We start from the raw sequence: 13,031 nt of genomic DNA on the forward strand, positions 1-13,031 counted from the left end.
TGTTGTGCTCCTTGCTCATCTGCCAAAGAGTGCTAGCTTTGGTTTGCTTATATATTTTCTTACCCAAATTGCCCTACCTACTTTTGTTGGAAAGTCACTTAAATTAATAAGTGAAAAATGTCAAAAATAGGGAAAATAGGCTAAAATCACTGGAAAATTCCCCTGACTGATTCGGATGGATTCTGATGGGAATGCTTATGATCATGTTGTGTGCAACCAGAGGATATGCATCTATGCTAAGTGACTGGGCATGCACGGTCTACGAATAGACTCACAAAAGGTGTCAGATCACTTCTAATCTAGACTGATTGGACTCATTGAACCCTGTTATGGTGTAGCTTGGCCACGAACACATAGGGTTGGATGTGTCACGTGACATCCCCTCCTTTTCAAAGTGAGGTACTGATACCGAACTGAATGGCGTCGAGGGAGATCGCCAATAGCATCCGGAATCCCGGAAGGGACTCTTCGCTGACACACTCTGATGTGTGGGTCGTGCGATACTTGAACTTCATAAAGGTCTACAACGCTTGCTTCTTTGGGCCGCGCCGAAAGCGACTTATGTGGCTCCTTCGATGCTTCAACTTCGTCTAGAGTCATGCTTCTTTCTTCTTCAAGAATCTCCATGGCTGAAAATTCCTGAACCCATTTTCAACACAACCATGAACATACCTATTCCATGTAAAGTGAGTGGAAAAAATCTTGTCTTTCTCAAAGACTATGCATGCCATGTAGATGAACATAGGGACGGAGTGCCAAACCGTTCATCAAACACATGCAAACAATGAGATCGAATCTTTCTTTTCTGATCTAAAGCGATCAACTGTGGCAATTCACAATGGAAATGCCCATGCTTGGTGCTCATACTTTCATGTGCTCGTTCTACGAATGTGTCATGCCAAGGAAGAGACATGGAATGTAGCTTCCTTGAATGCATACTTTTTAGCTTTTATGAACGATCCGCATACATTCGTGCTCATCCATGAGTGAAACGTGCTCAACGTACAATATGTCATGCCTAGAAAAAGGGATCACATAAAGACGCTGACTAAAATACAGGAAACGATCACGAATGAAACACTCGAACAATGCGTGCGTATCAATCATGCGAACACATAATACTTCCTATGAGGGTTCTTTGGACCTAGGCTCGAGAGCCAAGATCGATCCTTCGTGATTGATCGGATCTGCAACGAGGTTAGCTTCGCTAGAAAAAGCATCAACTAACACATCATCCTTGTGAACAATCACATCATCTTCATGCAACTCATCATGCGTGTGAGAAATCACATCTTGATCATGCAAATCATCATTATCATTCAAATCATCATGCTTCTCATAATCATGCAAATCCTGTGTGTCATGCTTTGGAGAAGAAGAGACTAAGAGAGTCCCCTTTTCCTAATTCTCTTGCATCTGTGTCTGAATTTGAGAAAAGAGTCGCAACATCTCTTGCATTCTTGCTTTGGTCTCGCGATCAAATTTGTTGGAATTAGGGTTGCAGAGAAACACACACAGCTTGGAGAAGACGAAGGAAGCTCAAGGCACACAATAGAGAGTGTGTTACTTAGTGTGCAATGGAAAGATAGATAGCCCTAGAGTGATGGGCGTATATACAATGCACGGGGGAAAAAACCTCCTAAAGAGGGAAAAAATGCCCCGGCGGTCCTAGTGTGTTCACACACATCACTACCACATGTATATGGTAACAAATGTTGGAATTAGGGTTGCAGAGAAAAACACACAGCTTGGAGAAGACGAAGGAAGCTCAAGACACACAATAGAGAGTGTGTTACTTAGTGTGCAATGGAAAGATAGATAGCCCTAGAGTGATGGGCGTATATACAATGCACGAGGGAAAAAACCTCCTAAAGAGGGAAAAAATGCCCCGGCGGTCCTAGTGTGTTCACACACATCACTACCACATGTATATGGTAACAAATCCCCCTTGGAGTGATGCGGTGAACAAGAGCTGGCACATGAGTAAAGGGAAGTGCCATGCCCTGAGGACAGGATCAATCCACAAAGGGGAGTAAGCCCAAAGCTTTGCGGAAAGCTTCAAGCTTCTCACGAGACAATGCCTTTGTGAAAAGATCTGCAAGGTTGTCCTGTGTTGGCACATAAGCCAAGCTGATCTCTCCTGCTGAGAGCCTCTCCCTGACATAGTGGTAATGCACCTCAATGTGCTTTGTGCGAGCATGAAAAACTGGGTTCCTCGCAACTGCCAATGCGCTCTGACTGTCAGTGTAGATAGTGTTGGCAGTGTTCTGTCCAACACCCAAATCAGCCATAAGGCGTCTGAGACATACACACTCAACCGTAGCTGTGAAGACTTCCCTGTACTCAGCCTCACAACTCGAAGTGGCCACAGTAGGTTGGTTCTTGCTCAACCATGATATACATGAACTGCCAAGCATGAAACAAAAACCACTTGTGGACACTCGCGTGTCAAAACAACCAGCCCAATCTGAGTCCGAAAAAGCATGTAAGTCTGGCGGCAATGATCCCCCCTTGGGATAAAACAAGCCAAGATGTAAAGTGCCACTAAGGTAGCGGAAAATCCTCTTGACAGCCTGCCAATGCTTAGACCCTGGGCTATGCATAAATCTGCTGACCTGCGAGACTGCAAACTGAATATCTAGCCTCGTGTTGCATACATAAATGAGGCAGCCAACAGCAGTTTGGTAAAGAGTGACATCAGCAGGATCGCCAGCATCATGTAGACTCAACTTCAAACCTGTTTCCATGGGAGTGGCAATAGGTTTGCAATCCTCAAGTCCAAACTTACATAGCAATGTCTCTATGTAACTTTTCTGACACAAGGCAATACCACCATCACACTGCTTAAACTGTATACCCAAGTAATGGTGCAACAGCCCCAAATCTTTCATCTTGAAAGTAGCATTCAAATCAGCTTTAAATTCAGCAATATGTCTCTCATTTGGTCCAGTGATCAACAAATCATCAACATAGAGAACAACAATGAGAAATACATCATCCTCACGCTTTACATACAATGTGCTTTCTGTTGGACTGTTACGAAAGCCTCGTTTAACCAAATGAGTGTCAGCTTTCTCATACCAAGCACGAGGAGATTGCTTCAACCCATACAAAGCCTTCTTACATTTGCACACTTTGTCCTCTTGTCCTTTTATGACAAAACCGCGAGGCTGCGTTACATAAACTTCCTCAAATATGTCACCATTCAAGAAAGCAGTAACAATGTCTGATTGATGTACATCCCAACCAAAATGAGCTGCCAATGCACATAGAAAACGCACAGTAGTCATACGACAAGTGGGAGCAAAAGTCTCTTCATAATCTATGCCTTTTTGTTGTGCATAACCCTTTGCAACAAGTCGAGCCTTATGGCGATCGATCTCACCATCCGGCTTGCGTTTCAACTTGTAAACCCACTTCGTACCAATGGCCTTTTTGCCAGGAGGCAAATCACATAAAGTCCATGTGTCATTCTCTATAAGTTCATCATATTCTGATTTCATGGCAGCAATCCAATTTTCTGAATTCTGTGCTTCATCAAAAGACAGAGGCTCCTCAACATCATGTAAACTAGACACAGCCAAAGCATAACAATCTGATGCATAAGATGCATGGCGAGAGCCTGAACGAGTACGACTAGATAAAGGTGCATCCAATTTATTGTCACGCAAAGTGTGCACCAGCCATTTTGGCATACCTCTAGCCTGCTCATTTTCAGCCCTTTCCTCATCAAGTACATCATGTACATCTGCACAGTAATAGGCTGTTCTAAAACATTTTTAGAAACCCCCATAGGCTGTACATTTGCCTCATTGGAACTTACATTCGTATTTCCACCACTGAAAAGAGGCAACAAAGTGTCATAAATGTCCTGTGAGCTTACATTACTGTCTCTAGTACATGACAGCAAGGGCTGAACAGAATCTTCCACAAACACTACATCCCGTGAAACCAGAATACGTTTTGTTTGCGGATGATACAACCTGTAACCTTTGCTTTCAGCACTATAACCAACAAAAATACATTTGACAGCCTTATCATCCAATTTTCTGCGCTGCACTTGTGGCACCAAAGCATATGCCAAACAGCCAAAAACACGCATGTGCTCAATAGAAGGTTTTCTATCATGCCATGCTTCATATGGAGTAATAGACTGCAAAGCTTTCGTAGGACACCTGTTTAGTACATAAGTGGCACACATGATGGCCTCAAGCCAAAAAGAATGCGGCAAAGCTTGACTTTTGACCATACATCGTGCCATTTCCGTTAGTGACATGTTTTTCCTCTCAGCAACACCATTTTGCTGAGGTGTATAACGCACTGTACATTGGTGTTTTATCCCACGACTAGCCAGAAATGCATTAAATTCATGAGACATATACTCCTCCCCTCGATTGGAACAGAGGGTGCCCATAGTACATTTTGAGACATTTTCAGCCATAGCCAAAAATTGTTTGAAGCACATAAAAACTTCGGACTTCCCTTTATGCGGAAATACCCATGCATGCCTGGAGTAATCATCAATGAAAGTCACTAAGTACAGGTAATTACCCAAGGACAGAGTTTGCATGGGCCCACAAACATCACTATGCACAAGCTGCAACCTGCATGTGGCCCTAACTGAACCATCCTTTGGAAACTTAGAACGCTGCATTTTACCCAGAATACAGCCTTCACAAACATGTTTGACAGGTGCTTCAAGAGGCGGCAAAGAAGCAACCATATCAGATTTCTGCAAACGCAGCAAACTGGCAAAATTCAGATGACCAAAACGTGCATGCCAAAGTTTTGCATCTAAAATAGCCCTTGAATCTGCAACAGCATTTGCAAAATTTTGTCCACACTTGTCATACAAAGTGAGCTTATACAGCCCACGGCACAAAAGCCCAGATGCAACAATTTCATCACCAAAACTGAGATCATGAACTGTACATCTGTCATCCACAAATTTGACTACAAGTCCAAGTCTAGCAAGTGCGGATACAGACAAGAGATTCTTCTTGATCCCAGGTACATAAAGTGCATCAACAAGTGTGAAGGAACTACCATTAGCAGCAGTGAGCACAATCTTTCCAACTCCCTGAACTGGATAAGAGGCGTTGTTGGCACAAGTGACTGAATTCCCATGAGGGACAGACTCGAGAGAGGTAAACAATTCACGATGTGAGGTAATGTGCTTTGTAGCACCACTGTCGAAATACCACATGTGAATCTGCAGCAACTGACAAGCATGCATCACGGACAGCAGGATTGTAAGTGCACTCTGCGCTAAAAGCCCATTCTGCTTCACCATCAGCATCACAATCTCCTTTCACAGAAGACTCAACAATGGCTGCATTTGTAGTGGAACCAGCATTTGCAGTGGAACCACCCTCTTTCTTCTTAGCCTCTTTGGCCTTCAGCTTAGGACACGACTTGATCAAGTGATCATTGGCTTTACAATAATGGCAACGCATCTTCTTTTTGCCCTTATCACCAGAATTGCCAGACGAAGTGCTGCCACCAGAAGCATTAGGAACAGAATTTTTGCCACTCGCAACAGAACCATAAGAAGTGGCTGCATTACTGTTACCACCCTTTCTTTGAGAAGCAATAAAAGCCTGTTCAACTGCACGCTGCCTAGTCCTGTTTTTTCTAGAAAGTGACTCTTGCAACAGCAATGTGCATAATGCATCAAACTTGACAACTTCAGGATTTCCTTGGGTCATCAGTCTCCAAGTACTAGCAAAAGTCTGGTAGGAATCTGGTAAGGCATCAAGAACAGTCTGCACAAGGGAACTGTCCGAAATGACTTCACCTGCAGAAATGAGTTGCTCATTGATATCCTTGACACTAGCAAGGAAAGTGTCCATATCATCTTCCTCATGCATAATCTTCGACTCTAGCTCTTTACGCAGCAAAGCAATTTTAGCCTCATTGCGGCTTGCATAAAGACCTGCTAGAATATCCCAAGCCTGTTTTGCAGATTTTGCTGAACGGATGTGAGGAATAATGGTGCGCTTCACAGACAACGCAATCAATGCATGAGCCTGCGCATCCTTAACATCCCAACGAGCTTGTTCTGCCGTAGGCAAAACAACTCTAACAGCTGCAATCCTTGCAGCAAGACCTGCAACATCCTCAACATCGCCTACATCTTCAGAACCAGGACGTACATCAATGCCCTGCACAATGTTCCAGACACCTTTTGACACAAGAACATGTTGCATCATATAAGCCCACATAGGGTAGTTGTCCCCATCCAACCTGTCCTCAGCAGCAAACATCTTGAACACATCTGTGTTGTTGTTGTCAGCCATGGTAAATGCTGCACCTGATGTGAAAACTGCCCGAAAATAGGAGAAATGGAGCGGGAACAACTTGTGCTATATAGCACAAACCGTAGAAGACTATAAGACACCTGTTATGCAGAAAACGGCACTGACAGAAAATCTACACAAAATGACGAAATAGCCTGTGCAGTATTGCCTGTAGTGTAAACGGAGGCCGAAATGAGCCCAAAATCAAAATTCTGAGCAGACCAAGCTCTTCGAGATCTCCCAAAATATTTGTCGACCTGTGAACGCTCGCCAAAGCTCACTCTAATCGAAGAAAGTGAGCAGGCATGTGCTGGAGCAGCTGGCGACTAAGCACGGGAGGACGTGACCTGCTCTGATACCAATTGTTGGAATTAGGGTTGCAGAGAAACACACACAGCTTGGAGAAGACGAAGGAAGCTCAAGGCACACAATAGAGAGTGTGTTACTTAGTGTGCAATGGAAAGATAGATAGCCCTAGAGTGATGGGCGTATATACAATGCACGGGGGAAAAAACCTCCTAAAGAGGGAAAAAATGCCCCGACGGTCCTAGTGTGTTCACACACATCACTACCACATGTATATGGTAACAAAATTCTACTTGTCTTGCTTTGTTCTCGCGATCAAATTTGGCTTGACTTTCTTTTTCTTCCAAGTCGTATTGACGCTCTATGGTTGCCATTCTTGCATCCAATTCACTATCTATGGCTGCCCTTCTTTCTTCGTAGTCATGATCTATGGCTGTCCTTCTTTCTTCGTAGTCGAACTTCCTACCCATAAACAACTGCGACAACTCCTTCATAGGAGTTAGTGCAATCCTTGTCTTAGATGGGGAATGGTCAGAAAAACCTCCTGGTGGGGAAAATTCTTCTTCGCCTCTCTCATGCTCATCACCTCCAAGCGAAGTATCCATTCCCCTTCGAGTGACGACCATTCTGAAGGCGTGGGTTCTTGTGGGTTCCTGTGGTCTTGGGTTCTTAAGTTCACGAGGAACTTGGGTTCTTGCGGGTCTTGGGTTCTTAAGTTCACGAGAACTTGGGTCCTTGTGGGTTTTGGGATCTTGAGGTTCTTGAAGTTCTTGAGGTTTTCTTTCGCTTGCAAACCGTGTTTGAGAAGGATCTTCTCTTCACCCGAGTTCTACTCCTTTCCGCGGGCACACCCCTTGACGGCCTTGCGCTCACACCAAGGTTGCTTTTTCCCACCTCACGTCAATTGGCCGACTGCTAAGTGCACGGTCCACTCTCAATGAGTAAAAAGAGACACAAGGGAAGGCTGGACAAGCCCTTCTTTCCTGGGATTCCTATCACTCTTCAAAAACACGATTGGGAATCGACATGCCCGAGCGAACTTGGGTTCGTGCGATCGCAACAAGCAAAAAAAATTCTTGTGATTCTTGTGGTTCTTTCCTTGAGTGATACAGAGCACTGTCAAAGCACTGATACCAATGTAAGGTACAGCGGAATGAATGTTTGCGCTTTGCTCAAGATGAGTGCTCCGAACTGTGCTCAAGGTTCCTTTTGTTCTTATGGAAGGTAGAGCCTTCCGTTCTTAATGAGAGAATGCTATGATCACGAACAAAGTGAGTGGATATTGTGCGTGCAAGTGTATGAGACTGAGAGATAGAGAGAAGAGAGATACGACACCAGAGACATAAAACCCTCCTCCGAAGGCCCCACTCTCGTCAACGAGAGTGGTCTACTATTGATTGCACAAAGTGGTACAATGATGATGCATGGAAACTGATGCAACTTGGGACTATGTCGGCGACGACGAGGACGGCAACAATGACCTAAGGGCTAAAATCTACAACCTTCAAACTGATGTCCACAAAACGCTATTTGCTGAATTTCGGGGCTGACTCGAACTACTAAAAAATGCTGATTTGGCTGCGTTTTCGGGAGGCTGAAAATGGTGTGTATCTACAGATGTTTATGGCTGAAAACATTGTTGTACTTGATGCTGAAAACGCTGGTATCTCTGCTGCAAATGAAGGCTGAAAACGCTAGTTAAATGCAAACCAAAAACGCTAGAGATGCTGGTCTTAAAAAACGCTAGATGGCTGGCTGAATCTGCTGGCGATGAAGGCTGATGCAAAAACGCCAATGCTGATGCAAAACGCTTGGATGGCTTGGGTCTACTGCTGGCGATCCTGGTTGAAAATGCTAGGCTTGATGGGGTGCTTAAGGGGTTCTTGCTGAGAGAGGGGAGTACTTGCTGCCAAAGGCTTGTTGTGCTCCTTGCTTATCTGCCAAGAGTGCTAGCTTTGGTTTGCTTATATATTTTCTTACCCAAATTGCCCTACCTACTTTTGTTGGAAAGTCACTTAAATTAATAAGTGAAAAATGTCAAAAATAGGGAAAATAGGCTAAAATCATTGGAAAATTCCCCTGACTGATTCGGATGGATTCTGATGGGAATGCTTATGATCATGCTGTGTGCAACCAGAGGATATGCATCTATGCTAAGTGACTAGGCATGCACGGTCTACGAATACTCACAAAAGGTGCCAGATCACTTCTAATCTAGATTGATTGGACTGACTGAACCCTGTTATGGTGTAGCTTGCCCACGGACACATAGGGTTGGATGTGTCACGTGACAACAAGGACTTTGGCCAACCATTCACTACCATTAAGAAGAAAGAGCCTATTCCACAACTTGAGGATGTAATCAACAGTTTGCAGCAAGGAGAAGAAGATCCTCAAGGACAAAAAAAAGACAACAAAGGTATCAATACTATATTAACACAGCATCCAATGAAGAAGAAGAAATTTGTAACAAGTTTGGACACCCAAGCGAGAAATCAATAGCAACACATAACACAAACTGCAACGAATCGAACTTGAATAGAGAGAGAAAGAAGAGGAGAGTCGACATGAGGCGGCCGAGTTCCACTTCGAGATGCACAGGCCCCAAAAATTATGCCCCTTATGGTATCTCTTTGTTTATTAATGATTCACAAAGTACAACAGCTAGGAAGTGCCTCTGCAATCTACGCATTGTACAATGTCAGAGAGGGCCCCCAAGGCTCATATTTAAAGGCCCAAGGTCAAAAAGCATCATATATAAAAAGCTAGCATAAAACAATTATTTTTTAAAAATACAGGATCTCCCTAAAAATCAGTCACAAATTCCGAGATGTCCGTACAAGTGCCACATCATCATATTTTGAGGTTTCAAACTCGCTCCCATTGTTTTGGCCACTTTTGGGCACTTTAAACGAGTTCTCCTCAGTTGAATTGCCGAGTCCATTTGGATTTTGTGACATACCCCCTCTTAAAAGAAGAGAAATCGCCCTCGATTACGACTGCAAAACAGACAAAGGACAAAAACTAGCTCAATAGACACTGACTTTATGCTCCCATACACCAAACTGCACACATCTACCACTTGCACAAACACAATCATATCACATTTTCGTCAAGATCCTGATTCCCAAATACAAATCATGATTATTGTAACTTATTAAGCAATCACATCAAGACCACACTGATCTTTTTGCAAATGTCTTGATCTACTAAATCTAGTCACTGTCAAATTCACATCCTTTCTCACATTCGCCAATGACTGTCCCCAAAAGACCACACACACAAAGCATGCATTCCACAACTTAATCACTTCGTTCACTCACATCTAGGTATACAGTTCACACTGACCACTCACGTGCAAACAGTCAATCTAGTCACCTCATCTAGTCTAGAACTATTGACACCTAGATCACTGTCCAAACGTCTCATCCGTTCAGAACTCTTGAATATCCAGTCATCATATCCAAATATAGGTCTTGATGCGATATAATCACATTCTTGGCTCATTTAGCCATCACATATAGATCTCACCAATCTCTAGCATACGTCTAGATGCATTAAATTCATCAAATGAATTGGCAAACATAATGCTGCATAGATTTTATCTTTTCAACATTTACTCTTAACAATACACATGAAAAAGCACATGTAGAAGAGTTCAATCAAGGAAATTTCCAGTTCAATGTACATTTTTTTTTAAAGTTATTCCGCAAAGTATTGTCAGCCTATGAATACCACTAAAATCTCATAAAGAAATTAGAGACTTTAAAGTTTATTCAATCTCGGCAATCTATGGCAAAGGAGTGGAATGGCTCTCCTCTTGTGCAACACTCGCCGCTCCACATTCAACTCGTTGATTCGAGGTGCACTGAAAGAATAGACACTGATAGATTATAGAACCAAAAGCCTCAAGGTACAACACTAATATTGAGGAAAATTTGTGTAGTCCTCCTCCATCCACTTTGCATCCAAAGCCAAAAGGTTTCTACCCTTGGCCAAATTGCCAGTGGACCTAGCTCACCCTTCTATAATCTATTCGTTTTCTTGTGCCCTAGGACTTGATGGTTGCTACTCTCGCTCCCTATCCATCGGCACGTCATTCTCAATCTTCAAAACTCTCTAATGTACCATCAGTTGGTTCCTTTGGGTCTTTCTTTGGACACTTCGCAAAAATGTGCCCATGTTCACCACAGTCATAACACTTGTCCTCTTTGATGTACTCAGCACGCTGCTCTTCTATCATTTTGGGGATTTCTTTTGTTTCTTGCCCTTCTTCTCCTTGGAAGACTCCTTCCCCGTGGACTTGGACACTGGCTCGTCTGTTGAATAAGTCAAGGAGCCCCAATGCATGGAGAATTGCGTCTTTTGCATGTTACATGAGCTTCTGAATACTCTTGGACTTTTGCTTCAAGCAATATCGACAAATCTCTTTTGGTAAGCCGCAGCAAAACTACTCAGTCTATTGTCTACTCCAAAAAAGGGATCTTCCGAAAAGAAGTGAATGGCAAAAAGGTATTCCAAAATTGTTGACAATACATAGGTATTCCCTCACATGGTTCCAAGCTGTTTGTGCTCCTCGGTCAACCATGCTAAACTGAATAGTTTCTTGAACTTTACCCGCTTTCTTCTTCAGAAGCAAGGTCGATCGCCATGTCTTAGCATTGCTCTTCAGAAAAGATGCCGCCTTTCAAAAAAATTGGAGACTTCATAAAAGTTACCCCAAAAGAAAACGGTGTCAAACTAGAGTTTGATGGGAATCCTTGAAGCCTGAAAAAGTGTCAAGCCTAACTGCTTGATCCCATCCTTGACCTCCTTTTTCTTCTCCTCAAAGTTGTCGTACCGAGTGGCTCTCAAGAGGTGATTATGCTTCTTACCACAAAAGTGTGGGTATCGTTGTCTGAACTGTAGGAAGAGGAGACAAATAGAGCGCAAAGAAAAAAGCTTACTACAATGAAACTTTAAACAAGAATTCAACTCTAAAGTCATTTACAACAAAAACATCCTAAATAATTCAATGCCCATGTAAGGATAGCCTACGGAAGATTTGGTCTTGCACACTTGTGACGTGTTTGCTAAACCTACATTTAAACACATTTGTTAGATTAGTTTTCACATAAACAATGATACAAGGCATAATTGAGGCATCCGGCTTTGTCTACAAATAGCCTTCGTTATATAGGACACATGTCTCCACTCTCGTGCCGATCAATTGAATCATCCAGAAATGTGCACTATTGGACTTGGTGTTTCCGTCTGGAACCTTCTAGGTCGTCAAAAATTCGATGATTTTGGGTGAAGGGCATTCTCAAACCCTTGAAATTGAAATTACAGAAGTCGAATCCAACACAAGTAATTGTAAAACTAGGATTTACTGCCAACATCAGAATAGTTTCTGTGCTTTGCAGTGGCTGTGGAAGTGGAAGGGCCAAAGAGATTCCTGAGTAATCGCAAAAACCACACCTCTAAAACAGTTGATAGTAACCCACAAAATGATGTCAAGGGTACCACGTAAAACTTCAAATTTCAGTGATGTCAATGATGATCATCAACAAAATGAGGGCAATGTTATCAGATTCGATATACATGAAATTAAGGAAACGTGACTGATGTACATCGTGTGTTGAATCAATTGGCAACCGCGTGGGTGAGACGACCCATTTTAAAGAAGGGCAGGTCAAAAATGGGCGTGATCGAAAAGAGAGAGGGAGAAGGTGGCTAACCGTTGGGCCCCAGAGAAGAGCGGGTGATCTGTGAGAGCTCCTTGCAGGCATCGATGTTCTTCAAGACTGCTTCGTCCAGGCCGGAGAGATGCTTGTGGCCCTCCTTGAGCATGGTCTGCACCCCATACGGAGCCAGCTGGAACGGCATCGGGTGCAACTGTGGAGTAGAAGCTTGCGCAAATGTCCTTCCTGCAAGGAGTGAACCACCAAGAAATCGCGCGCACAAACGATCAGTGCTACTGTTTTGGAGGGAACATATGTTTCTTCTTAGGTTTGGTTCTAAGGATATGAAGGTTTAGCGTTCGTGCCTAATAAGTTTTTTGTGGGTACGTTAGATGACTAAACATTTGTTGTTGGGCACCTCTTCTTTTGTTCATTGTGGTGTTGAAGTGCATTTGTTGGTAACTTGAACCACACATGCTTGGTTAATAAACTTACACCTTTCATAGCGATAAACTCAACTTTTAAAACTTGACATTTTGAAACTTAAAACTGGATCGCCAAAACTTGTAGCATATGAAGACTTTGTTTTTTATCAGCATCGGGCTCCTATATATGGATGAGAAAAAAGAACAATTTCTTAAGGTGTAGACTAAGCTCTTAATAAAACAGTATGAGGGTATTCAAATAAAAAATTTGGGATTAGCTATTAAACAACAAATTTTCATAAAATCTACAAAACTTGGTATTATGAAACCTTTGTAAC

General features: G+C 42.9%; 1 protein-coding gene across 1 annotated transcript in view; it reads right to left on the reverse strand.

Annotated features, from left to right (window-relative positions):
- Positions 1-12,612, reverse strand: part of LOC147457170 (TCP-1/cpn60 chaperonin family protein) — a 69,326-nt gene extending 56,714 nt beyond the window's left edge. Inside the window, exon 1 of the mRNA XM_086512143.1 lies at positions 12,326-12,612. Coding sequence (XP_086368269.1) covers positions 12,326-12,473 — 148 coding nt within the window. The 5' untranslated portion in view covers positions 12,474-12,612. The remainder of the gene's footprint in view (positions 1-12,325) is intronic.
- Positions 12,613-13,031: the final 419 nt, after the last annotated feature.

Source organism: Adiantum capillus-veneris, chromosome 5 (genome assembly GCF_014529385.1).
Source record: "Adiantum capillus-veneris isolate H3 chromosome 5, ASM1452938v2, whole genome shotgun sequence".
In the NCBI taxonomy this organism is placed as follows: domain Eukaryota; kingdom Viridiplantae; phylum Streptophyta; class Polypodiopsida; order Polypodiales; family Pteridaceae; genus Adiantum; species Adiantum capillus-veneris.